The sequence below is a fragment of the Acomys minous genome (assembly GCF_964271855.1).
Source record: "Acomys minous genome assembly, chromosome: 7".
NCBI classification, from domain to species: domain Eukaryota; kingdom Metazoa; phylum Chordata; class Mammalia; order Rodentia; family Muridae; genus Acomys; species Acomys minous.
The window spans coordinates 102,450,196-102,478,058 of NC_140488.1; the positions used below are offsets into that span (position 1 = coordinate 102,450,196).

At 41.3% G+C, this 27,863-nt stretch overlaps 1 protein-coding gene across 2 annotated transcripts in view; it reads left to right on the plus strand.

Annotated features, from left to right (window-relative positions):
* The window catches only part of SHROOM2 (shroom family member 2), a 145,040-nt gene that overhangs the window by 70,020 nt on the left and 47,157 nt on the right, over window positions 1-27,863 (plus strand). For both annotated transcript variants that reach the window (XM_084790577.1, XM_084790578.1), the window contains exons 2-4: window positions 1,937-2,088; window positions 18,385-18,516; window positions 23,890-26,338. In XM_084790577.1, the coding sequence (XP_084646703.1) occupies window positions 1,937-2,088; window positions 18,385-18,516; window positions 23,890-26,338 (2,733 nt within the window). The remainder of the gene's footprint in view (window positions 1-1,936; window positions 2,089-18,384; window positions 18,517-23,889; window positions 26,339-27,863) is intronic.

Here is a 27,863-nt window from a genome sequence, read left to right on the forward strand (position 1 = left end):
CAAAATCTGTTCATCAGACTTGACAGCAAGCACCTTTGTCTGCTGAGCCATCTTGCTACCTCCAGCTCAGTTTTTGGTTTTTGTTTGGGAGCAAGGGTTGCTAAGTTACTGCCTATGCCTCATGAGTAACTGAGATTACAGGCTTGTGCCTTCAGACAAGCTAGGAATACTATTTTAATTTTATGTGTAGTACTGACCTACAGTGAGTAATCACCTTTTTAGCATAAAACTTCAGTTCTCCTGAGGACTTGGTAGAGATTTTAAGAAAATGCTGAGATATGTTTGTTTAGGTAATTCTTTAGAGACAGTCTCACTTTGTAGCTCAAGCTGTAGCAATCTCTTGTTTTAGACTCTTGGAAGAACCCCAGTGGCAAACAGTGACTGGTGGTGCTCAGTATACAATCTGTTAGCTGACTTGTTTAAGACAAAATCTCATCATGTACCCCAGGCTGGGCTCAAACTCGGGATCTTTTTTTCTCATATTCTGTGGTGGTGCACAGTATGTTTAACAGATATTTGTCTTTGTGGTAAAGCTATAAGTATCAACAAGAATAAGGAGAATTGAGAATCTTCATGGACTACCTCTGGAAAGTGGAATGCTACAGTTGTTTTGGAAAACAAGTGATAGTTCCTTAAAATATTAAATATAGTTACCATAGGACCCATCATTTCTCCTTGTAGGTGTGTCAAACAAAAGCATGTTCATATAAAACCTTGCATACAAATATTTATAAAAATATTATTCATAATGACTAAAAATAGAAACAACTTAAATGACTATAAGCTGAGAGACCTGAACAAAATATGCTTAGTTCATATCATAGGTTATTAATTAGCCATAAAATATAATGAAGTAATAACATACTATAATACAGATGCATACAGTATGCTAAATGAGAGAAACTAAACATTAGCATATCTTATTGGCTCCATTTATTTTATTTTATTTTATTTTATTTTTGGTTTTTCAAGACAGGGTTTCTCTGTGTAGCCTTGGCTATCCTGAACTCACTTTGTAGACCAGGCTGGCCTCGAACTCCCAGTGATCCACCTGCCTCTTCCTCCCGAGTGCTGGGATATATGGCTCCATTTAAATGAACTTTCCAAAGCAGAAAATTCTGTAAACTTAGAGAGTTATTAGAAACCTGGATATGGTGGTGGCAGTGCAGGCCTGAAATTCCAGCTACTTTAGAAGCTGAGTCAGGAGGATCGTAAGTTCAAGGCTACCCTGGGCTACATAGTGAGACCCTTTCTCAGTGAATAAGCTATGGGGACATAGCTCAGTGGGGCTGGGTTCATTGTCCAAGAAGGAAGGAAGGAAGGAAGGAAGGAAGGAAAGAAAGAGAAAGAAAGAAGAGAAAGAAAGGGATTAAGAATATTAGAACCAGACTGCTTAATGAGCATGAGGTCTCTTGGGGCCAAGGAAATGTTCTGAAATTGATGGTGACTGTGCAACTCTGAATGAACTAAAACCTGTACAAATGTATGGCCTTATAATGGATATATGGAATTTGAATTATATCTCAGAAGTGCTACTAAAACATGGTACAGGATTAGTGTATTGTAAATAATTAGAAAATAGTAAAAATGATCCAAAATTACTGTTTGGATAAAGGATTCCAGAATATGAATCTGGTTTTGGTTCTTTGTTTTTATTATATGGGTTTTCCATTCCTTCTTCAGTGAACTTGTGTCGTGGGGACTGACCAGGATGAGGGATGCTATATAAGTGGCATTGTCTTGTGTGACCCTGGCCCTTCAGTAGGAATGAACTCAGCTTCCAGGGCCTGTTTGCCCCAAGCTGCCTGGCTCCTTTTACTCCTGGGATATCCTAAAACTGTGACCTGCTTGAAGCCTGCACATGTTATATTCCAAGTTGCATTACAGGGCCTTGCTGTGCCTCAGGAATGTTCATGGGACCCCTTCTCTGTTACAGATTGAAGAAGGAAGCAAAGCTGCAGCAGTTGACAAGCTACTCGCTGGAGATGAGATTGTGGCCATCAATGATGTGAGTCTCTCAGGGTTCAGACAAGAAGCAATTTGCCTGGTGAAAGGCTCCCACAAGACTCTGAAGCTTGTGGTCAAAAGGTGAGATGCCTTATTTATTCACCAAGATAAACAGAAAGGTGTGGAATGTTAAAGCGCCAAGCCTATGTGGCTTGTCTATATGTTAGAGATCTTGATGTGTATGTGAACTCTAAATTACAGTTTTCCCTCATTAGCTTCTGAAGACTATTCCAGTATACCCCTTTTGGATACTAGAACCTGCACATGCCTCAGGCCTTTCTAAAAATGCCATCGTATTTGTATATTATCTAGGCACATCCTCTTATATGCTTTAAATAATCCATAAGTGACCTAAACTTTTAAGTTGCCATGACAAGAGTATCTCAGAGTAACAACATAAAGGAGAAAAGATTTCTTTTTGGCTCATGGTTTCAAGAGATATTTGCCCATCACAGTAGAGAAAGAATTGGTGTCATAGTGGTAGAAGTATTTTTGCAGACCCCTCCTTCACATTTTTGTAGACACAGAAGCAGATGAGATGAGCCAGAACTAGAGCTGCACTAAAACTGTCAAAGGTGTGTCCTCAGTAACCTTCTTCCAGTAGGCAGACCCTGCCTCCCCAAGGCTCCGCTGCCTTCAAAACATGTGCCTCTGGGGGACATTGTGCTCCCATTGAGGAGATATTGTTGTTGCCTATTGTTCATAGAAGGTGGTAGGCTGCTGGGTTTTGACACCCGCTCACAGGGTTTCTCTATGTAGCCCTGACTATCCTGAAGCTTGCTCTGTAGACCAGGCTGGCCTTGAACTCACAGAGATCGCCCTGCCTCTGCCTCCTGAGTGCTGGGATTGAAGGCATGCACCGCCACTGCCTGGCCTGGTTTTGCTTTTAAACATGAAAGACAGAGTGGTTGCATTACAGATGCAAATAACAAATACTAGATTTTATAGTACTGTGTAGCAGTTTGGGGAGCAAACTGCCTGTTCCTATAAATTAGATTAAGGGCAGGCACTTAGAAGATTCTAAGAAAATGAAATTAGGGACATAATGCTTTTATGTGCAGGATAAAAACAGCACTCCCAGGTTCCATGAGAAAATTTCTATTTTATTGTTTTAGGGATTGTAGGCATGTGCTGCTAAGCCTAATTACATGTCTTTTTTGATGGAATCAATGCAGTCATTGACTTAATAAAAAAGTTAAATTGGGCATGGTGCTGCATGCTTTCAATCCCAGTACATACGAAGCAGAAGCAGGTAGATCACTGAGTTCAAGGCTAACAACGCTTTGAACATATAATTATGTATAACTGTGCCTGTCTCACAAAAAAGCTAAGCCAAATAATTATTTCAGATTTTAGCACACACTGAAAAAAATACTTCTGAGGAGCAACTTTCCCTTTCCCTTTCTCTCTCCCTTTCCCTCTTTTTTTTTGTTTTCTTAGCTACAAGCAGAATCCGGGATAGAGATTCAGAGATGAGAGAAGAGGGGCTGGGAATTGGTTCAGTGGGTAAAGCACACAAGTATGAAGACTGGAGTCCAAATCCCCAATAGTCGGGGAACAGAGACAAGGATCACTGGAACAAGCTGGCTCTCTAGATTAGCCAAATTAGTGAGCTTTGGGTTCAACTAGAGGAATATTTTTCTGCCTCAATATATACAGTAGACAGTGATTGAGTAAGAGACAAGACATCAAACTCTAACTTCCACATATCACATGGGCAGTCCCATACATATGAGCACACATACACATGCAAAAAAATGATGAAAGAAAAGTGTTCTTTGTACATTATTTATCAACCCTCATTTCTAAGTGGGATATGATTTTTGGATACCTTTTGTTTATGTTTTGGCAGTGCTTTATGTTAAGCAAGTGCTCTACCATTGACCTGCATGCAGCACTTCCAGTCCTAAGCACTCTTTTAATTAGTGAATATGTATTTATATAATAAATATATAATAAGTTATTTAATTTTATAATTTTAATCATAGCTCAGAAGATACAATCTCAGAATGATAGTTTCTGATCTATTTAAGGAATGTGTAATATGACTTATCATGAATACATGATTCCTTGATTGCCTCATGACCCCTCAGAAGGAAATTGTCTTAGTTATGGTTGCTATTGCACTGATTAAGTACTGTGACCAAAGCAACTTGGGGAGGACAAGGATTATTATTATTTGACTTACATTCCCGTATCCCTGTTCGTCATCAAAGGAAGTCAGAACAGGAACTCAAACATGACAGGAACCTGGAGGCAACAGCCAATTCAGAGGCCATGGAAGGGTGCTGCTTACTAGCTTTTCTTCATGGCTTGCTCAGTCTGCTTTCTCAATAGAACCCAGGACCACTGGCCCAGGGATAGCACCACCCAAAATGGGCTGGGCCCTCCTCCATTGATCACCAATGGAGAAAATTCCTACAGCCAGATCTTATGGAGGCATTTCCTCAATTGGGGTCCCTCCTTTCAGATTACTCTAGTTGACATAAGACTCTCCACTACAGAATCCTTTCCTCTCATGAGATACAGTTAGTCTTAGTCAAATGATGGTCATGAGATGGTGTTAATTCTAGAGGTAAGACTCTGGAAATTGTCACTGCCTCCTAAACCTCACTCTCTTGTTTTGAGGGCCAATTCTCACTCTGACTAACTTGACTTGAATGGGGAAGATAGCAATTTCAAATCCTTGCAATGAACTTGGGCATCTGAATTCTTAGCAGAGCATTTCTTTTCCTTCTTTTGAGACAGGGTCTCAATAGCCCTGGCTAGCCTTGAACTTACGGTGTAGACCAGGATGGCCTTCATCTCAAATAGATCCACCCACCTCTACCTCTAGTGTGCTGAGATTAAAGGCATGCACCATCACACTAAGCCTAGCAAGGGAGTTTTTTAGTCAGAAGGCATGTACAGAAACATGGAAAAGATTTTGCAGTCTACTTCTTTTTGGTGTCAAATCTGGGATAGAATATTTTGTGTGTGTGTGTGTGTGTGTGTGTGTGTGTGTGTGTGTGTGTGTGTGTGTCTGTCTGTCCATGGTTTGCTGGGAGAAAAATAGTTTTATTGTTTAATTTGCATTTCTGTAATTATAAGGTAAAGTGGGCATTGCTACATATATTTCTTAGTGTGCTTGGTATATTTTGTTTTTAAACTGGAATTATATATCTAAGAAGGATATCAATAGATAGACTAAAGCCTATTTAAAATGTTAGTGCCACCTAGGAAGCTAAGAGAGGAGACAAAAGAGCATTTACTGGCTGGTGTAGCCAAAAAGATACTTAAACGATTTGAGGAAGAGGAATTAAACTTTTTTCCTGAAGTACTGATGGAAGCCACTATGGAGAACTCCTGTTTTGTATTCTGCCGACTGTTTTCTTTACATGAAGAGTGTAGACAGTTGTGTGCTTTAAATAAAACTGAAGAGCTTAAGAAGCAAGATGTAAAAACAAAGCAGTTTATTTAAGCATCTATTTAAAACATATTATTAATAACATACTCAGTGTTTTAAGTTTCTTTGTAACTAATTTTATAAGTAATAGAGGTAGATACTATTCAAGTTTGACATGATGCTGTTTAGAGATGTGAATTTCCCAAGCTAGTAAATTAGTTAATATTAGGATTATGTCTGTTTCTTAGTGCATGGTGAATAATTACTTTTAATCTTAAAGATAAACACAGTAAAGCCTTGTAACACTCCGGAGTAACGGGTCTTTGTTACAAATGTACCAGGTGTTTTTAAAACTCCAGCATATATCCTTTTCTAAGTTTTAACCTCCCCACTCATTTCTTTCTCCATGCTCCAGGCAACCACTTAATCTTTTCTCTGTACCTGTGGATTAATTAGCATTTACTAGTTTTTTCTATCGAGCTCCAAGATGGAGTATGTCTTCTCATAAAAACTTAAAGACCTGGGGTATGGCTCCATAGTAGAGCATGTGTTCAGCACCCAAGGCCCAAGTTTGATTTTGAGTACCACAGAACTAGCTCAAAGTCACTCTGAAAGTCAATCAGCTTAAGCTGTAAATACTAAAATATATGTGGCCCTGCTTAAGATTATGTCCAAGTAATAGACTATTTGGCTACATCCTTTGTCTTACCAAGCCTCCCTACCTCAGCTGAGAGGTGGTGGAGACAGTCTATGTGACTGTTAACATTTGAATAATAATCCCTGCATAGACTCCCCTCCCCTTAACAACAGCTGCTCCCTGCTTTTATTTCCTGTGTTTCTTTTATCTTAGTGTGTGAGGTAACCAGGGGACCAATCAACTGGAATGAGATTTCAATAGGCCGGTTTCACAAAGCAACGGCATCTTGTTTCACCAGGCCCCAGCCATCTTGCCCTCATTGAGAAGCAGTCTCGGGACAGTGATGCCTGAAGGGTCATGGTGATATCTGTATCCCCAGTGAAGATTCTTCCACAGACAAAAGAGAATGGTTACCTTTCTTAGGTGTAGCTGGGGAAATAAAGAACTTCAACATCTCCCGGAGGGGCACATGTTCTTCTTCATGGTGTCCAGGTGGCATTCAGGATCGTGAGCGTGTGGGACTCTATAAGAGCTAAATCAGTGGGCCTTTGGCAGGTTAGATCCAGCATGCCTACCTTGTTCTTCAGTTTCCAAAGTGTTTGGTGTTTCAGTGTGTCTCTTTGCAATGCTGTGTAGTCTTTCAGTATATATTTGTTTGTCTCTATGTAGTTGTCACCTGCTCTATTCTCCTCCAGTACATACAGTTCTGCACTTGGAGAGCTCATGAGTAGGGCTGGCATGAATCTGGGCTCTAGGATTTTCACAGAAGTCTCCTGACTGTTCTGTTGGGTCACTGTATTGGTTTGGCCACTCAGAGAAAAAGTAGAGGAAGCCAGAGAAACAAGGACCTAGAGAGTTCAGCTTGGGCTATAGAGTGAGTGAGTTTAATGACACTGTGGGTAATCTATTGAGATGCTGTCCTAAACTAATAAGCACAAAGAAAGACTGAGTGATACAGCTTAGTAGTTAGAGTGCTTCTCTAGCATATGTGACGCCCTGGGTTCAGTTTCCAGTACTACAAACCCAAATCAAAATGTACTCATGAACCCTAGGGAAATTTTCTTTTAAATATTACACCATAAATTATTTTTATAAAGCTGATAAATGTATTTTCAATCTTTTCCCCAAAATATTATAGTATTTGTTTTTGTTTTGTTTTTTTGACAGTGAAGTACATCTGCCAGCTTGTTCTTAATCTCACTCTGGTAGTTTCTGGTGATCCTGTCCTGTATTGCAAGCCATTTTGTTGGGAGCAGGCTGGGGTAGGGTTGATTTCGTATTACTTGTCTCTTTGCTTATAGCCATAAACCGTCTTGTGGATCTAATTATATCTCCTCCTAAGCTTGCATTCAGGAGCAGATTAACACCGAAGAGGAGGCTTTTCTTTTGCCCGAAGCTGCAAGGGTTCTGCAGCCTGTAGCAGATGGTTACACATTTTGCAGAAAGCAGGCTTCAGAAGCTGGACAGAGGTCTTGCTTTCTGGGAGCAGGTTCCTGCAACATGCACTTCTTCTGAGATATTGGAGAGTTTCATTGCCTTCAACTTCAGACTGGTACACTGTAGTGCTCTCCTTTGCTCTGACCTCATGGAGCTGGCCTTGAGTTGGTGGTCGAAGGGCCCTAGTGCTAATTATTAAGCACAGATGTTCCTGTGAGTAGCTAGCTATTTATAGTGAGTGGTATGGCTGGAGTGATGGTTTCAAGCCAGCCACGGGTTCTTTGTCCTCTTCTTCTCTTTTCTTTCCTCTTATGTTTCCTCCTCTCTAGAGAGCCTTTCCTTGGCAAAACTCTCCAAGAATAGGGACTGTTGGGGACATGATCCAAGGAGGGCTTCTGGGAGTGTCAAGTGAAATCCATGCTTTAGGGTTGCTTGCTTTTGTTTTTCTTATGGTGAGGGCATTGTTTCTATTCTGTGAGCATTTGGGGGCATGCTACTGTTCTTATTTACTTATTGAATCAGAGGAGATGTTGATGTTTATGTCATTTTGTTTGTGCTTCTTTCAAGTATTTTCTTTATTAAAGTCAAGAAAAGAAGCAAAACCACCAGGCACAGTGGCACAACCCTTTAATCCCAGCACTCGGGAGGCAGAGGCAGGCGGATCACTGTGAGTTTGAGGCCAGCCTGGTCTACAAAGCAAGTCAGGGACAGCCAAGGCTACACAGAGAAACCCTGTCTCGAAAAAAAAAAAAAGGCTAAACCACATATTTCATAAATGTTTTATCTTGAATTTGGGCTTGTATGTAGCTTAAATAATTTAATTGGATGAATCTCTCTATGAGGCATTTCATTTTATGGTTCAAAGTTAAGGCTTTTGCTTGCATTCTTTATTTATTGTAAAAAAAAAAAGGAACTGCATCTTTGTGAAGGCCTTATGCATACTGTAACTAAGGCATGCAAATGATGTTTATAAAGTTCAGTTTGGCAGAGTATACACTAATGATTCCTAGTAAGTAAAAAGACATTACTTTGAAAGCATTGGCTTTTAGTTTTCATTAGTTTTGCCTTTTTTTGTTAATTTCTTGGTTATACAAAATAATAGATTTTATTATAACATTTTCTTTCCTATATTTGTCATGTACTCTGCCTTTTGTTTTCCTCTGGTGCTGGGAACTGAACCCAGAGCCTTGCTGATAGTAGGCAAGCATTTTACTATTGAGTTACATCCCAGCCCCACTGATGGTTTTTGATATATTAAGAGACACATATTTCCTATATTAAAAGACACATTAAGAGAAACTTTTATTTTATTTCAAGGTTCTAAAGGAAACTCTTTGTTTAGTTTTTGAGACAAGGTTTCACTAGGCCCAGTCTGGCCTCAGACATGAGTTCTTTTTTCTTCTGCTTTCCAAGCGTGGGATTACAGATAGGTGCCATGATACTCATCTCAGAGGAACTGTAAATTATATAAATAGCTTTACACATTACAAATTATGTACATTTTGAGATCTGAGGAATTAATATGTAAACTGTAGCATCAACAATGCAGTTAATATTTTTGTTTTCATCGCTAGCCAAGTGATGTACCATAGAGTCATACCCTCAACATATACGTACGTACGTACATACATACATACATACGAGTTACAGTAATGATGGGGTCTACCTAACTTGAAGGACTTCACTTTAGGAAGAAAGCACTCTCTATGTGCAGTTGAATTGAAAAGAGAAGTATGCGGATGAGATTATGGAGTGCTCCCTCTCCCCCCCCCCTCGGTTTTTTGAGAGAGGGTGCTCTCTGTGTAGCCTTGGCTGCCCTGGACTCACTTTGCAGACCATGCTGACCTCGAACTCACAGTGATCCTCCTGCCTCTGCCTCTGGAGTGCTAGGATTAAAGGCATGTGCCAACATACCCGGCTTGGAGAGCCCTCTCTTGATATATGAGAGAGCCAAGACGTGCAGCCCAGCAGACACCAGGGGTCCTGCCAAACTTTCGATGGACTTGCCTGGGCAGGAAGCCTATGTTCTGGTTATGTTCAACATGTTGCTCACCTTTCTTATTACTTGTAGGAGACTCAAGACTCTCAGAGGTCTCTGTTCTGTCCTTGGCCTTAGTCATAGCTATGCTTAGAGGATGCCTTGTTGCTTACGACTGGCTGCTTGGCCTAGGAAAATGCACTTTTGGCTTGTTACCAAGGGGCAGAAAGAGGTGATACTGGCAGAACCGTGAGTAAATGGATACCAAGTAGGTCACAGAGACTGAATAAATGTCACCTTTTCTTATACTTGTCCCAGAAAGTTTGCTACTACTAATAGCCCTTGCTTGTCTTTGGGGGAAGGAAGCAAATATACCTCTTGCCGTGTAGAACCAGTGTCACCTTGCATTTTGTTCCCTTTGGTTTTGCATTACCTGTTTCAGTTATACAAGGAAAGTGCTCATGGTATGAGAACTGCATTATGTGTCTCCCTCCTACCTTCTCGGATATTTGCTCCCCTCCCCACTGCTTAAATATTTTCCTATCTTTGCCGCTCAAGATATTTGTATAACACAGCCCTTATAAAAATCACTTAGAAGCCAGGCATGATGGCACACGCCTTTAATCCCAGTACTCAGGAGGCAGAGGCAGGAGGATCGCTGTGAGTTCGAGGCCAGCCTGGTCTACAAAGCGAGTCCAGGGCAGCCAGGGCTACACAGAAAAACCCTGTCTTGAAAAAGAATCATTTAGAACAGGGGCCAGGGAAGTGGGTTTTATATAGCCTGCTTATAGTAGTTAAATTTAAAGCCTTTCTAATTTAATGAAGTTCTATTAATGCCTTTACTAATGTGATTATGAAGTGACTTGCTCAAGTTATGCTAGGCATTGTTGCACATGCCTGTGATCTCAGTACTCAGAAAGCTGAATTCCTTAATCTCAGAAAGATTAAGAGTTCTGTGTTAGGGGCTGGAGAGATGGCTCAGAGGTTAAGAGCACTGACTGCTCTTCCAGAGGTCCTGAGTTCAATTCCCAGCAACCACATGGAGGCTCACAACCTTCTGTAATATGATCTGATGCCCTCTTCTGGCCTTCAGGTGTACATGCTGGCAGAGTACTATATTCATAATAATAAATAAATTTTTAAAAAAGTTCTGGGCTAGCCTAAAGTATATAAGGAGACACTCTCTCCAAACATGGACTAAACCAAAATAAATAAAAAAACTCAGGTCCTTTTGGCTATGAGATTTCTAGTATTCTTTCAGGTAGAATAGCTCTTATCATGGCTGGGATAAAGGGATGCCAGGTATCTGGCCTCCACTATGGAAAATGGCTGTATTCCTTTGTCAGTGTAGGTTTGCTTGTCTGCATCTGTAGTGAAATGACATAAACAAACAACAGCAAAAAAATCAACAAAGACAAAAAAGCATACAGTTAATATCTTGAGTTATTTCTAGTTTTGGTTTCTAAACATAACCAAACATAAATGTTGTTCATTTATTGTCATTAATATTATTTTCAGTTTTGTGGCTGGAATTTGGGCCTCCTAAATGGCCAGGCAAGCACTCTATTCCTGAAGTCTTGGGATTTGTTAAATTTAAGAATACAGAGGGTGTTTTGTGGCTTAGTGCATTTCCATAGAAAAGGGCCATCTATCCCCATTGAGCTGATGTATAATAAAACAAATGGCAATTTCCCCATAGCTACTTAGCACTTATGAATGTAGAGTGATGATACATGTGAGGCACTATTTAGTAGTTCTCCAACTATGGAAAGCACTGTGAATGGTGTAAATTCACAGAATTCCCTTTAAAATGTTATTTCATTGATTTTGTTTTTTCTTTTTGAGACAGGGTCTCAGGTATCCTGGGTTGGCTGAGAACTCAGTATATACAACCTGAGGACGATCTTGAACTCCTAGTCTTCCTGCCTCTACTTAAAAGTGTTGGGATTGCACATTTGTGTCACCAGACCTGGTTGAGAAATGTCATTTAATCAGAATAGCGTTTAACTGTTCACAGTGATCCTGCAGCAGGTGGCTGGTCCCACCCTCCCCACTCCAGCCAGGGCCCTGCATCCTCAGCCTCTCACATACAGCAGTCTGAGTGTGCACCACCATAAACAGTAGGCCCAGTCTTTGTCATTTATTTTATTTTATAATGGAGTTCTTCTCTCATGGTCAAGGCTCAACATATCTTTGTTGAGTGTATATCTCATCTATTTCTTCGTCCTTTTTGCAGTAGAAGAGCCTTCTAAATTCTCAAATAACATTTTATCTGGGGATACTGAGCATAACCACAAGCTCTAAGAAGGGGTTTTGTTTGTTTGTTTGTTTTTGTTTTTTGAGACAGACAAGAGAGCTAGATTCTACCGTGTGCTTGTACAAAGCTTTTTATATCTTGTGAAGAATTAGAGGAATATGTATGTGCAGTTGCCAAAAGCTAGCTCAATTCCACCTTCCCTCCACCCTAGGTCTTCCAGAAGCATCCCCCTCAACTATGCCTTCTGTGGGACTTGTCCATTTGGGGCATTTTTACACCCCAACCCCCAGACCAGAGGGTCTCCCAGTGGCACTTCTGTAGTTACTGAGATCCCCAGGGTATTTTCAGTGCATTTCCATCTAGCCCTTTATAGCAAGGATTGTTTAACATCTGCCTCCTTTTATCTCTGTTGACTCTCTTCAAAGATTTGAACTAGGTAAGATGCCTTTTCTAAAAGTCCTGGGTGTGTGTGTGGGGGGGGGGTAGGGTGGGAGGAGTCTTAGGGAAACTGAAACTTCTACATGGTCAGAACTTCAGGGGGAACTGAGATCTTCTACATAATCAGCTATGGCTCTGACATACTGAATCTGTGGCCCCTCCCTTTTAAAGACGGAGACTTGCTGTGTAGAACACGCTCACCTCAAATTTGTGGGAGTCCTTCTGCCTTTACTACCTGAGGGCAGGGCTTACAGATGTGAGTCATTATACCCCATTTGGTGTCTTTGTTGTTATATATTAGATTCATCAGCTCTGCTGTTATTCCTTAGGGCTATTTGTAATAGTTGCATTAATGGCTGCACATCTGAATGCCTTTTGTGTCTTGGCCAACATTATCTATTCTGTTGAAGTGAGGCCAGGGAATTCTACTGGAGTTCTTTTAAATGCTGCCTGATGTGTTAGGCAGCTGGAAATGACGTGTTATTGATCACAAGTAGAGAGGATAGAGAGCTATCCTTTGTTTTTCATTGTTTTCCAACATTAGTAAAAAGTTGTGGCTAAAGGTAAGAAAAGCAATGGTTTATTTGGGTGTGCTCCTGTAATAGGTATGGTGAGAGTTTATTCTGTAACATTCTTTCAGCAGTCAGTAGTGTGACATGGACAGGATGGGAGGACACAGAAGCCAGTTCCCTGCTCTGGCCAGGGCTGAGATAAGGTGACTGTACTGGCTGGGAGAAGAGGAACTGTGAAGCTTTCATCCTTTGACTGCTGCTGTTACTAGCCTTTGATGGCTTGTATCAGTTTCATCTGCTGAGTGTATTAGGACATTTGTATCTTTCCCGAATTCTTCTAATGTATAAAGGCAGGAACTCTTTCACTCTTATCCCATAGGAGCAGATCTTATCAGGCACCATGCTCCCATCCACAGCACTGCCTAGGAAGGAATGTATTGTTCTGTGACTCTCCCACGGTGCCATTAAGCAGTCAACATTTCTTTCTTTTCCTTCTGTTTATTGTTTTGTTTTACTGTTTTTATTTTTTGATTATTTTTGAGACAGGGCCATGTTGTGTATCCCAGGCTGGCTCTTGGAACTTGTCATGTAGCCCCAGACTGGCTTCAAATTCTAGATTTTCCTGAATGATGGGGTTGCATGTCTGTACTTCAGACATAGCTACTGTTTTTCTTATAGTAGATACATGGTGTTATCGTTAAGAGTGCTCTAATGTATCCTTTATAATGTATGTGAACTTAACTTGCAAGGAACATACAAGCCAAATGGTTAACAACATTTCACTAAGTCTTGCTCTCTGGAATGCTCTCAGCTGAATGGGCTGATACGACATGGCCCACAGATGCTCTAACTAGTGAGTGGTAACTCCAAGAGGGGAGAGGGTATGAAGACAAAGCCATGGAGTTGTCCTTCAATGGCTAAGCCAGGTGTTAGATGAAAATACAAGCCAAAGTCAGTAATACCAAGTGCACCTGAGTCGAAGCACAGAGCTGTGAATACTAGAGAGGCAGAGGGAAAGCAAGAAGAGGGTGTTTGTGAGTGACTGTTTCTGGGGAGACACGCACAAATGTCTGTTCACCTCACGACACTTGATGACAGACCAAAAATAATTCTACCCAGGTCTAGCTTAGTGCACCAGTGAGTTTACGGGGGCTATTTACAGGAGCATAGATTTCCCAAGGGCATCTATAAGCTACACTGACAAGCCCACCCCAGCATGAATAATGAGTCCCAAAAGCTGCACTCCTGGAGCTCCCTGTACAGCTAGCAGACAGTTCCAGAGTCTTTTCTCGTCAGCAATTGTTCACCACTTTTCTAACTTTGAGAGGTGTCTTGTGAATCTTGTAACTTTCTGAGTTTACTGAACCTGGGAAGTTTTGTTAACTTCCTGAACCTTCTGAGCTTGTCCCTTTCCTCATGGCGAAGATGTTTCAGAGGCTGTAGTTACACAACAGAGGCAAAGGGATCTTGGGCCAGAGCAGATATGTCTGCCCCACTAAGCCCTGAGCTCCTGACTCTGGGCCAGATCTTTGTTGGGCTTGAGAACTCCCATTTGATGTTGCTAGACCAAGATCCCCCCTGATAACCTTTGGCTACGTCAGAGAACCTCAGAGTATGGGATTCATTCTTGGAAAGATGGGCCACCAGCTGGTAGTGGGGGCGAGATAGGGGTAGAGAAAACTGTGAGGCTGGCCAGAACTGTGTAGCCCCTGAGAGGTGAACTAGCAGGAGGTAGAAACTGACTCAGGGAGAAAGAAAGTTACTCTAGAAGCTTGGTGAGAGAAGGAAGGAAGTATACAATGTGGAAGCCAGGGTCCACTCTGAATGAAGGTACTTCGTTAATTTGTTTGAAGAACTCGAAGTGGAAGTAATTGCCAGGGGCCAGCTAAATTTCACTCTCTTAGCCTAGACCTTATCCTGCCTTCTGTGGGCCTTGCAGCAGGTGGGGTGGCTTTGTATATCTCCAGAGACTGTGGGTTCTCCCACTGGTGCTTTTGAAGCCACTGAGGCCCAAGTATTTCTAGCACATTTCTATGCTGCCCTTTATATGAAGTAAGGTCTTTCCAACTTCTGCCTCTTATGTCTTAGTTTCTCTAAAACACCAAGAACTCTTCCTTCACTCTCAGTATGTGGAAACAACCCTCTAGCCGGCCTAGTCACAATTTCCAGATAGGAGAATGTGCTGAGTACATTCTGTAGGCTTCCGGAAGTCTGAATAGCCAGGCCTCCTGTGTATACTGACCACTCACAAAACTAACTGGGGCAGGAGAGACACAGACTGTATTGGGGAGGAGGGGCAACTTCGCTGTCTTCTAAATGATTAAAAAAATAACCCAAATCATATTATGCTAATAATTAAGAGAATGAAACAGAAACTAGACTTTGGGGTGCTCAGTCACAATTTTGAGGCAATTGTAGGTAGGCTGCATAGCAAGTTCAAATTAGCCCAGGCTGTACAATAAGAGACTGTCTCAAAACAAACTAACAAAAACAGAACAAGAAACTATTTTTTTTATCACTCTATGCCAGTTTTTGTATTGGTAAGCTGTTTGTCTCTTCTGCTGTGGAACCCACTGCGGTATGTCTGTGTCCTAGTATATGTATCTATGGGCTTAAAGCCCGTCTGGCTGTGTTTCCTGCAGTGGAGGAAACAGGAAAGCCTTATTTATGTGGATTTCAAATCTACTCTTGTTGCCTGAGAATGGGTAGAACTAGTGGGCCAGTAGGTGGCATCAGAGAACACACTATTTCCTCAGAATTGTGAATGACATGCCAACTATCCTCTAGATGTGTCTGTTTCTTATTAATACAGCCCCAGCTGTTTTGGAGTATCTGCAATGCTAACTAGACTAATGCATTGATTCCCAAATGTGTTCATGGTAAATTCAAAGGGTGTGAAAACAATCACATGCATTTTAGGAAAATTTTACTGACTCTGGTAGGCACTGTAATCATCAACGATTGCATATAGGAGTATAACTCTTTTCTCTGTAAATCTTCATTTGTTTATTTTTTAAGCAGCCCCAAGAAACACAGTAGTCCTACGTCTTCTTGAAATCCTCACTATTCTTGCAATCTTCAGTTATCCCTTTTTACTGTTTGTCTTCATTGGTTTACTTAAAAGAGTCCCACTAAATATCTCAACTGCTGACTACTTTGACATTGACACATCTGTCTGTGTGTTGTCTTTTAAATAACAGTATTATCATCAGTGTGCGTGTGTGTTTATGAAATGTATATGCACTGTATAGTTGTGTAAGACAGCCTTCAAAAATTAGTATTCTCCTTCCATCTTTATGTGGTTTCTAGGAGTGGAATTTGGGGTTTCAGGCCTGTGTGGCAAGTGCCTTTTTCCAGTTGAGCCATCTTCCTTTTAAGGACCTTCTGGATTGCTTTTCAGTTCTTCATGTCCTCACAGAACATAATCCATTGTTTGTACATATTTCTCAGAAATACACTTTGTTTTTTCTTAGTCTATCCCCTCTAGCCTTGGAGAACTTCTCCTAGCTACCTTGTACACAAATATCCTCCTAGATGCTGTGGAGAGCCCTCTTCCATAGCATCAGGCTCTGGTTCTGGCATGCTAACTAATAATTCTTACATGGTTTTCTTCAGAGAAAACATTCTAATACAGGCAGGAAGAAGTTACAGGCTTTCTATGACCATGCTCAAATTACCTAGAATGTTATTTCTTCCTATTTTGTTACCTTTATTTTATTTTTTAAAGGGAAATGGGGTCTTACACAGTGAACTCAGACTTGCTGGAAAATTACTATGTAGCCTAAGCTAGGCTCCAACTTACAGCAGTTCTCCTGCCTCAGCTTCCTGAGTGCTAAGATTACAGGCCGAGCTTTCATATCTGGCTCCACTATGTTACTTGAGCTGGTTACCTTAAGTGAGCTCACAGTGAAGGTGAAGGGACACAAATCCAACTAATTGGAGGATAGCAAAGATGTTATAGACACTTAATATCTATTACACATTTTGTATAAAACAAATTTATTGCTATGATTTTAGAATTTGCTTACTAATAGTAGTTTTCTTGGACATTTCTCTCCCATAGCCTCAGCTAGTATCTTAAGACATTCTAGTATGGAGGTGTGAATAGTGTCTCTATAGGTGAGGCATTTTCTTTACTTAGCCATATTTTCCCTCCCCTCTGCCCTCACATTCAGTCAGTCTGGATCTTTTTTCTTATGAATTAACTGAAAAGAGAGGGGGGAAGTTATAGATATTATAACATAGGAAAATGGAGCAGAAAATGAGGGGCATGTGGTTAGAGCCTTACTTATGAAAAATTTGAGGAACTCTATGAGATGCATTCCTGATTTTGTAATTCCTTACTTCTGAGGTGTGATGAATTCGTCCATTTTATTCTTTTTCTAGTTCCTGGAAAATTATCATTAAAGTCAACATTTTATTTTTTTTTCCTTGCATACTCATTAAAACTATGAAAGTCATTAAAAGGTTTGTGTTTTAATACTTTTCAGTTTTATCTTAGAAAATATCGTTTGCTTGTTTGTTTGTTTTTTGTTTTTTGTTTTTTGAGACAGGGTTTCTCTGTGTCGCCTTGGCTGTCCTGGACTCGCTTTCTAGACCAGGCTGGCCTCGAAGTCACAGAGATCTGCCTGCCTCTGCCTCCCGAGTGGTGGGATTAAAGGAGTGCACCAACACCACCTGGCAGAAAATATTCTTTATTTTATAACATTAAAAAAAATTTTGCCTGTGGGAGAAAAGTATCTAGTCTGTTATTTACCTAAAGCTGTTCAGTGGATTCTTTTTTCATTCTTAACTGGCTCAAAAAAAACTGTCTACTGTGAGGTCATTTCTGTCTTAAATTGGAGCTCTGAGAAATAAAGGTAGCTACGTGCAGTAACTTTGGAGTTGAAGGGACCTTGGGTAGGTCTCCATATTTGTTGTATTCTGCCGACTGTATTTTGTTGTTTTAGGGATATTGGATATCAGTTCCAAGGTCTCACACATACTCTGGCTTTTTTAAAAAAAGACATTCACTGGGGCTGGAGAGATGGCTCAGGGCTTAAGAGCACTTTCTGCTCTTCCAGAGGGCCTGAGTTCAATTCCCAGCAACCACATGGTGGTTCACAACCATCTGTAATGTGATCTGGTGCCCTCTTCTGGTGTGCATGAAGATAGTGTACTCATATACATAAAATAAATAAATCTTTTTTTAAAAGATACAAATAATAATGATAATAATAATAATAATAATAACAACAACAACAACAACAAAATAAGAGCTGGGAATATAGCTATGTTGGTAGAGTGTTTGTCTCGTATATAGAAAACTCTTGAGTACCATCCCCAGCACTACATAAAACTGGGATTGGGGGTGTTCCTGAGGAATTGGGAGGTAGAGGCAAGAGGATCAGAAGTTCAAGTCTAACCTGGAGTACAGTAGACATTGTCTCAAAAAAAAGTTTATAAATTTCTAATTGACAAACAATAATCTTATTCATTTATGGAGGAATAAATTAAAAAGACTATGGGTGACATTAGAGCTTATGATTCCCAGTCTGCATTGTGACAGTTTGGGCATTAGCAACCATGTGAAATAATGTGTGTACCTATATACAGTAGAAAGCAGCTGTGAGCCATGGTGTGTGTTGAGTGCCAGCAGGCACCACTAGTTTCCTTTGTTAGGTTCCTGCTATTGTCCCAGAGAGGAAGACGTCTTAGTATGTGAAGTTCCTCAGTGTCTGCATTCTTTTCCAGGAAAAGTGATCCAAGTTGGAGGCCTCACTCCTGGCATGCCACCAAGTTCTTCGATGTCCACCCTGAGCCAGCAGCCTCACTGTTTCTGAACACTAGCAGTTCTTCTTCCTGGAAGAACCAACACCAGGCTAGGTAGGTACTCTTCTCCCCGAGACCAGAAATCATGTTTGATCTCTGTAACTGTGACATTCTGGGAGTACTCAGAAATTCCCATGAGTGTCTTGACTTCAGAATAGCCAAGGCTACCGATGCACAATTAGGGTTTGAACAGAATATTTCACTGATCACAGAAATATCTGACAATAGAAAACAGAAAATTAAGTGACAAAAGATGATCATGCTTTTTTTTTCTCTTGTGGGTGTTTTTTGAGGAAGCATCAGTGTTTATTCTTCTTGTGGAATCTCTTTGGGACTGTTAAGTAGGGCATCAAGGTTTTGAATCTAGCAGGTTAGGTTTCCATAGCATTCCAGTGTGCTCAGGAACCACTTTTTTTGGGAGATATTTCCATGAATTGGCAAGCAGGTGATGTTTATGGGGAGAGTCTACTGTGTCTACATCTACTCTTCAGTACTCTATAGATGCTTGTGATTAATGTTTCACATGTGCAGATGGAAGAATGATAGTAATGATAGCTGGTATGCTTTTGGCATGTGTTTATTATACATGAGTATATCTCCATGAATGTATGAATTGTTTTTCTCTCTGCATGTATTTGTGCCTGTGTATGGCTATGCTTGTGTGGCTAAACCTGTGTGGCTATATATATTTGTGTGCATGTTCATCTGTGTTATTTTATGTATATATGCTCATGCATTCCACATATATGTACACAAATAAAAGTGTGCAAGCATAATTTTGTATATATATATATATGTATGCTTATATACATGCATGCATTTCTGTATTTGAAAATAATGTTAAGTGTTTTCTTTTTATCTTTTCACTAATTTTTGTTTTCTTTAACCACCAAGTACTAGGAATATAGGTACATGCCATCACATTATGTCCGGATTTTCTCTTAATTTTAAGAAAATATTTATTTTACTTTATTTCTCTATCACACACACTTTTTGAAGATTTACTTATTTATTATTTATATAGTACTCTGACCACATATATATCTGCATATCAAAGAGAGCACCAGATCTCATTATAGATAGTTGTGAGCCATTATGTGGTTACTGGGAATTGGACTCAGAACTTTTAGAAGAGCAGATGGTGCTCTTAACCACTGAGCCATCTCTCCAGCCCCTCATTTTACTTTTTTTGGTTTTCCGAGACAGGGCTTCTCTGAGTAGCCTTGGCTGTCCTAGACTCACTTTGTAGCCCAGGTTGGCCTCGAACTCACAGCGATCTGCCTGCCTCTGCCTCCCTAGTGTTGGAGGCACTTAACCACTGAGCCGTCTCTCCAGCCCCTTATTTTACTTTTTAAAAACAATTTTATTTTTTATTAATTTTTAACAATGTGTGTGTGTGTGTGTGTGTGTGTGTGTGTGTGTGTGTGTGTGTACACAAAAGTTGTGCCTGTAGAGGCCTTAAGGTTTCAGAACGCTAGAGGTGAAGTTATAGGTAGTTATAAAACATAGGTCCTCTGTAAGAGTACTAAGTGTTCTTAATTGCCAACCCAGTTCTCTACTCCTCTGATTATATTTTTAGCACATAAAGTAATGCTTTTCTTTATGACACTTTCATACACATATATTGTTAGACTTTGTTCATATTTACCTTTAGTTATTACACATTTTTCCATCCCAGTAGCCCTCTTCTTCTTCCTCCCCCCTCTCCCCACCCCATTCATTCTGCATAAGAGAAACCATGTACCTCCCATTCCCCACATCTTCCTCCTCCTCGTTTTTGAGATAGGGTCTCACTATATATGTTTTGGTTGATCTGGTGATTGCTAAATAGACCAGGCTATCCTTGAATTAGTGGCCACCTTCCTGCCTCAACCTGCCACCACCATATCTAGTTCTCTTCTTCCATGACCAAATAGAGATGGAACCCAGGACCGCTTGCATACCAGGCAAGCGCTCTACCACTGTTATATCCCCAGCTCAGCAATTCCTCTTCTTCTTGTAACCATCTCAAATTCCGTTGAGGCTGCTAGTAAATGTTTCTCTGATAACAGATAGCAGAGTATAGTATTTATGTGATGTAAAGGAAGTACTACTTCTCAAATGCAGTAGTACATAATATCCCCAGCAACAAGACTGGATGGTATTTACTTTGAAAAAGCACAGATTCTCAACTGAGCAGTAAAACAGGATGAAAATGTGCCTCGTGTTTCCGCATTGAATTGACTTGAAAATGATAGAATCTTCCACTTACCAGCTTAGCCAGTCACTCCATTAGAGAAGCATCCGTGCTACCCACATCTGTGTAGAAACTAGACTTCATGCTATTTATAGCTGCACAAATTTAAGTCTCCAGTGGTAGTGAATGATCAGGGACATATTCTACTCATGGGGGACTTGGTCTGTCCTTAAAGAAAGTGGTGTCAAAGCCAAATGGTCATCTGACAACCTCAGATGACTTAGCCAGCTCTGTCTTTAGCCTAGTTGCTGTTTTCGTTGTCATCATTATTCTCCCCAAAAGTCATACAACCATAGCTTTGGTTTTTATTTTTATTTTTGTTTTTCTTGACGCAGAGGAAGTCAGCTCTAAGGAAAGCATTTAACATCCTGTTAGTTTTGCCAGTAAGAGACTATTCTGCAGAGTAATTATTTTCTCAGAAAACTACCAATTCTGTCTTAGACACAATCCTGACTAAGAATGTGTGTGTAGTTTGAGTGTGCGTGTGTAGCCCAAAAGAGACTGAAAAGTTTAATCCTTCACCTGAGCAGAGTAACACACCATCCTGCTGGTAAAGCTTATTGCTTCTCACCTCAGTCAGTATCCAACTGAGATTTTAAGGATGAACTATTTGTAATTAAGTATTTCAGAATGAAAAATAAATGTTGTTCCTGAAGTTTCTTTTGTATCTAAAGTTGTTCTCATTGGATTGCTTCTTTAAGATGAATTGTGTGCACTGTAGCTTGTTCCATAAGGGGCTAGTTTCACTGGCTCTGTTAGTTGTTCAACTCAACTATTGTAACACAAAATGTAGAAAGATGAACATGACTGTGTTGCTGTAAAACTTTGAGTTGAAATTTGAATTTCATATAATTATTTTAGGTCACTCAAGAGAGAGATATTCATGTTTTCTTTTCCTTTGGCTATTTAAAAATATACAAATAGGTTCAGTCATAGTCCCTACTTTCTCCTCTAGCAGATTCAGGCTATTAGGGTTTATGTTGAAGTCCTTGTTCCATTTAGAGTTGAGTTTTATGCAGGGTGAGAGATAAGACTCTGTTTTCACTCTTCTACATGTAGCTATCCAGTTTGACCAGCACTATTTGTTGAAGATACAGTCTTTTCTCCAATGTGATTTGTTGGCTTTTTTTCTGGGTAAAAAAAAAAGATGGCTGTTGGAATACGGCAGATATGTGGGTCTTCAGTTCTATTTCATTGGTTAATGTGTTTGTTTTTATGTCAGTACCACGCTGTGCTTTTGTTACTATAGCTCTATTACACAACTTGAAATCTGGGATGGTGATAACCTCAATGCCTTTTGTGCCTTTTGTTGTTGCTTTTAGTTAAAGATTGTTCTAACTATCCTGGGTCTTTGTATTTTCATGTGAAATTTACAATAGTTTTTTTTTTTTCAATTTCTGTGAAGAACTGTGTTGGAATTTTGATGGGGATTACACTGAGTCTGTCAATTGCTGTTGGTAGAATGGCCATTTGCACAGTATTTATCCTACCAATGTGCATAGGAGGCCACTCCATCTGGTTTCTTCTTCAGTTTCTTTCTTCATTGCCTTAAAATTTTTGTGATACAACTTTTCTACTTTCTTAGATTTATTCTAAGTTTTTTGTTTTATTTTGAATACTACTATAAATGGGATTGTTTCTGCAATTTCTTGGAGTATGTTTGTTGTTTGTATATAGGAAGGCTATTGATTTTTATGTATTAATTTTACATCCTGTTACTTCGTTGAAAGTGCATCTCAGCTGTAGGAGTTTTTTTTATGGAGTCGTTAGGCTCTTTATGTATAGAATAGTATCATCTGTACATAAGAGTACTTTGGCTTCTTCCTTTCCTATTTGTATCCTAGTTCCCTCCAGCTTAGACTCTAAGTGCTATGTTGAACAGAGTGGGGCATGATTTTAGTGGAAAAACTTGTGAGTTTTTCTCCATTTAGGGAGATGTTGGCTATAGGCTTGCTATATATTGCCTTTATTATATATATCCTCTGTGTGTTGAACCATCCCTACATCTTTGGGATGAAGATGACTTGGTCATGGTGGATAATCTTTTGTGTTTTTTGAATTGGGTTTGCAAGTATTTTTATTGAGAACTTTTGCATCCATATTCTTTCAAAACTAATTTTCTTTTTTTGTTGAGTCTATGTCCAGTTTTAGTATCAGGATGATATTGGCTTCATAAAAAATTAAGAAATATTTGCTATGGAATAATTTGAGGAATATTGATGTTACTCCTTTAAAGTTTTGATAGAATTCTACACTGAATCCTTCTGGCCCTTTGCTTTTATAAGTTAGAAGATTTCTCCTTGTTTTTATTTTCTTTTTCAGGGATGGGGGGTAGGTTGGAGACAGAGTTTCTCTGTGTAGCCTTGGCTGCCCTGGACTCGCTTTGTAGATCAGGCTGGCCTAGAACTCAGAGATCCGTCTGCCTCTGCCTCCTGAGTGCTGGGATTAAAGGTGTGTACCACCACTGTCCAGCCTTGTTCTGCTTTTCAAGACAGGCTCTCACTACATAGTCCTGGCTGTCCTGGAACGTGCTCTGTAGACCAGGCTGGCTTTAAACTCACAAAGATCCTCCACCTATGCCATGTGCTGGGATTAAAAGTATGTGCTCCTACTCCCAGCTAAGTTAGAAGAGTTTTAATTGCTGTTTCAATCTAATCGGATGTTATGAGTCTGCTTAAATTAACTTGGTGAGATGGCTCAGGGGATAAAAGTGCTTACAGTGCAAGATGACTTGAGCTCAGTCCCTGGAACCCATAGAAAGCAGAGAACCAATTCCATTATGCACACGTGCCATGACATGTGCCTATATGCATGCATACATGCACACGCACACACACATCATGTATACAAAATGAATTTAAAAATTTTTAAAGAGGTAAAATGACATGAGCTGTCATTTTTCCAGTCCATGCTCTTAACCAATGAAGGACCATAGAAATGTTAATTTAGGCACTGCCTGCATCACTGTGAGCATTAGTTCAAGAAAATATAGTAGCATTGAAAAGGATTTTAAAAGGCACTCAGTAGCTTGATAGTCTTTTTAGTGTACCCTCAGAAATGCCCCCTTCCCCTGTTACCAATCAGTTACTGTTCAGTATCCTTCTCTGTGGAGGACCAGCTACACTCACAAATGCTGCTGTCCTCAGATCTTGCTCTTTGCAAACCTTTCTTTGTGCTTCTTCTCCTTATAGTTCCTCCTCCCATGATTTATCTGGCTCGTGGGAGCACACAAGCCTCCAGCGCACTTCTGACCACTTCAGCTCCGTGGGCAGCATAGACAGCCTGGACCACAGCTCCCAGCTTTACCCATCTGGACACCTCTCGTCTGCCAAGTCCAACAGCAGCATTGACCACCTGGGTGGCCACAGCAAGCGAGACTCCGCTTATGGCTCCTTTTCCACCTGTTCTAGCACCCCTGACCACACCTTGCCCAAGGCTGATGCCTCTTCCACTGAGAACATTCTCTACAAAGTTGGCCTTTGGGAGGCCTCCAGGCCAGGCAGTGGCCGACAAAGCCAGTCTGCAAGTGATCCTCAGGGACTGCAGGACAGGCCATCATGTTTTACACCCAGGGTTCCTGGTAACAGTAGTAAAAGCCCACGGGCAGAGGATAATGTTGAGCCCAAAATAGCCACTTCTGGGAGAGCCAATTTTGGGCCTGTCTGGTATGTTCCTGACAAGAAAAAAGGCCCATCTTCTCCTCCTCCTCTTGCACCTCCTTTGCGAAGTGATAGCTTTGCTGTGGCAGCTAGGGGTCATGAAAAGGCTGGTATGCAGCATTTTACTACCTTACCCCATGTGCAACCTCGAGGGGACCGCAGACTGGAAACTACCGATCGACAGTGGAGGCTTGCACACCCAAGCAGTGGCAAAGAAATAGGAAATTTGGCTTACCAGCCAGAGGGCCACCCAGATTGCCGTTGGCTATTCTCTGATGATAGAACAGGTGGACCTTCAGGGGCTTCAGGCAGGCTCCAGTTCTCCCTGTCCAGCACAGACGTACACTTCCTGAAGTCTTACCATGGGAGCCAACACCCACGGCAGTGCAGTGATGAGAGCACAAGGACCCTCTCATCACCAAGGGAGCTGCCTCACATAACTCCTGCCGGAGGTCTGCAGGAACCTCCTGCACCATCCCAGGATGACAACCCTATGCAGGTGAGGTGGCCTGGTTCTACCAACCAGAAGCTAGATGACAGAGGGCGGAGCCACCATTTTTCTGTGCCCCCCAGGCAGCCTGTGCAGGGGAGTGCCCAAGTTGTGATACCCCGAGGTAACTATTGGCATTCAGACACAACAACTCCTGTGGACCGTGAATATCCTTTCTTGCGCCCAGTGGGCCAGAGGGGCTACCCACAGCAGCATGAGGAGACCCTGGCCTCTCAGGACAGAGAGGGGCATCACCAGCTAAATGCAGGGATTGAAGGCTGCTGCTCAGGAATCCAAGAGCATCCTAGAGCCAGCCACACTCTGAGAACTAGTCTGCAGTGTCCTGGCAATGACTTCAAGGTGGTGGATGGAGAGAGTGGGAGAATTTCTCGTCAGAGGACACCCATGCTGCACTCTCTGACCCAAGATGGGGCATGGCGACCTGAGAATAGCAAGGATTGTGGAAACGAGAAACTGACACTGCTTGATACCCAGATGGGTAAACCCACACGGAGAAGTGACCGTTTTGCCACAACACTGAGGAATGAGATCCAGATGCGCAGAGCAAAGCTGCAGAAAAGCAAGAGCACTGTAACACTGGCTGGAGACAGTGAAGCTGAAGACTGTGCTGGTGACTGGAGAGCTGATGTGGGAGCTGTCCCAGAAGGTCCCTTCCCCAGTACCTATAAAGAGCACCTGAAGGAGGCTCAGACACGTGTCCTGAAGGCCACCTCTTTCCAGCGCCGTGATTTAGATCCCACCCCAGCAGATCAGTATTCGGGACCACCAGAACACAGGACTTGTGACCACACTGCCTCATCTTCTTTATCTTCTTTCCCTGGGGAGCCAGACACTGTTCCCCGCCTCAGTGAGGCAGGGCTGGCCAAGCTACCCTCTTCTGGAGGTGGTGTACCCCACATTCTTCGAATTGGAGGCCGGAAACGGTTCACAACAGAGCAGAAACTGAAATCCTATTCTGAGCCAGAGAAAATTAACGAAGTGGGACTTTCAGGGGACCACAATCCTCATCCTAATGTCAGGACACCTGAGGATACTGTGGGTACGTTTGCTGACAGGTGGAAGTTTTTTGAAGAAACAAGTAAATCTCTTCTCCAGAAGCCAGGCCATAGGCAAGCTGTCTGTGGACCCCCAAGAGAGAAGGCCGAGAGGCCACAGACAGAGGGCCATGAGTGTGAGAGTACTGAGCCCTGGTTCCAGAAGAGGTCACGGGCCACCTCCTGTGGAGAGTTCCTCAGTGATGACAGGAAAGTAGAAAAAGCCTCAGAGAAATTGAACCCACCCAAAAGGCTTGGAACTTTTGCAGAATACCAAGCATCTTGGAAGGAACAGAAGAAACCTCTGGAAGCCAAGAGTTCTGGGCGGTACCATTCAGCAGATGATATTCTGGATGCTGGTCTAGATCAGCAGCAGAGGCCCCAGTATATTCATGAACGGTCCCGTTCATCACCGTCCACAGATTACTACTCACAGGTAAGCCTGACCTAGCTTGCACAGAGCACCACCTTAAAACACTTCAGACACACTCAGCATATATGATGGCTCACTAAGTTGCAAGAGTGTCATTTCTAGTTTGAAATGTAAGGGGATGAAATTGTTTCTAGTATTATCATTTTAAGTGCCATATTTATGCAAACACATCTCTTTCATTTCCAGCTCCCTCTTTCCTAACTTTCACTTCACCATCTTTGTACTTAATTAGCTTATATCTATTCTCATGCTAAGCAAATAACTCTGGGGTCTGGGAGACTATGGGAAGCAGTCACTTTATCTAGTGAAGTGAAAATGATTGCTTTGTGTAAAGGCTTAGCATGCACTAGCCATTTCTTTAAAGATTTTATTTTCATGTGTGTATATGTGTATGTCACATGTGTGCTAGTGCCCATGGAAGCCAGATGTACTCCCTAGAGCTGGAATTACTGAAGATTTTGAGCTGCCTAATTTGGGTGCTGGAAAGTGAACTTCAGTCCTCTCTAAGAGTAGCAGGAACTATGCTGAACCATTTCTTCAACACATCCTACCCATCCACTTTTGAAATATTGATGGTGGGGTGGGGTTAAAAAACAAAATTTAAAAATCGATGTCTTTTACTATCTACTATTTGTTCTATTTATATCCCCCTTCCCTCGTTCCCAGGGTGGAACTTTGTACATTATAGACAAGCAGTCTACCATGGATCTATACCCACAGCCCTCTTTTTACCTTAGTTTTCTTTTTTGAGACAGGATCACTTTGCAGTTCAGACACACCTTGAACTTGTGATCCTCTTTCCTCAGCCTCCTGAATAGTTGAGATCATAAAATTACTTTGGTAAAATGCATTTAGTGATGTATTAATTAAATGTATTATTCTCCCATCATAGTGCTGCGAATAGAACCTAGGGCCTTATGATTATTAGGCTCTCATATTACATAACTATGCCCTCAGCCCTTTCCAGCTACTCTTTGTTGTTTTATTTTCTGTTTTTGAGTTTTGAATCAGGGTTTCACTATGTAATTCAGGCTGACCTGGAACTCACTTATAGACCAGGCTGGCCTCAAACTTGCTATCCTCCTGCTTCCGCCTCCCAAGTAATAGAATTACAGGTGTGTACCACCATACCAGGCCCTCTTGTACGATTTTAAGGAGACAGTTTTGATGTTTGAATTAACTTTGCACTTTCGAGACCTATATATTCTTATCAATACTTTAGTGTCCACTATTGGTCACTTTACCCGTACTTTTCTTCTTCCCCTGTCCCTCTCTCTGCTTTTTCTGTCTATCTGATATGAGGGGGAAGATACCACCCATGTTATGCATGGAAGGCTAGTGGCCTGTTTGTCCACGCATACAGACCTAGGGAGAGCTTGTTTCTGCTGTTACTACACTCTACCTTAACCACGGTTCAGTGTGGTCTCTGAGAATTCCATGCCTTCTCAATCAGGATTAAGAATCCCAGCCCCTACAAGTCCTAGACCATGACGTTTTGCAGTAAGGACTTGTGACCAGCTGTCTTTTA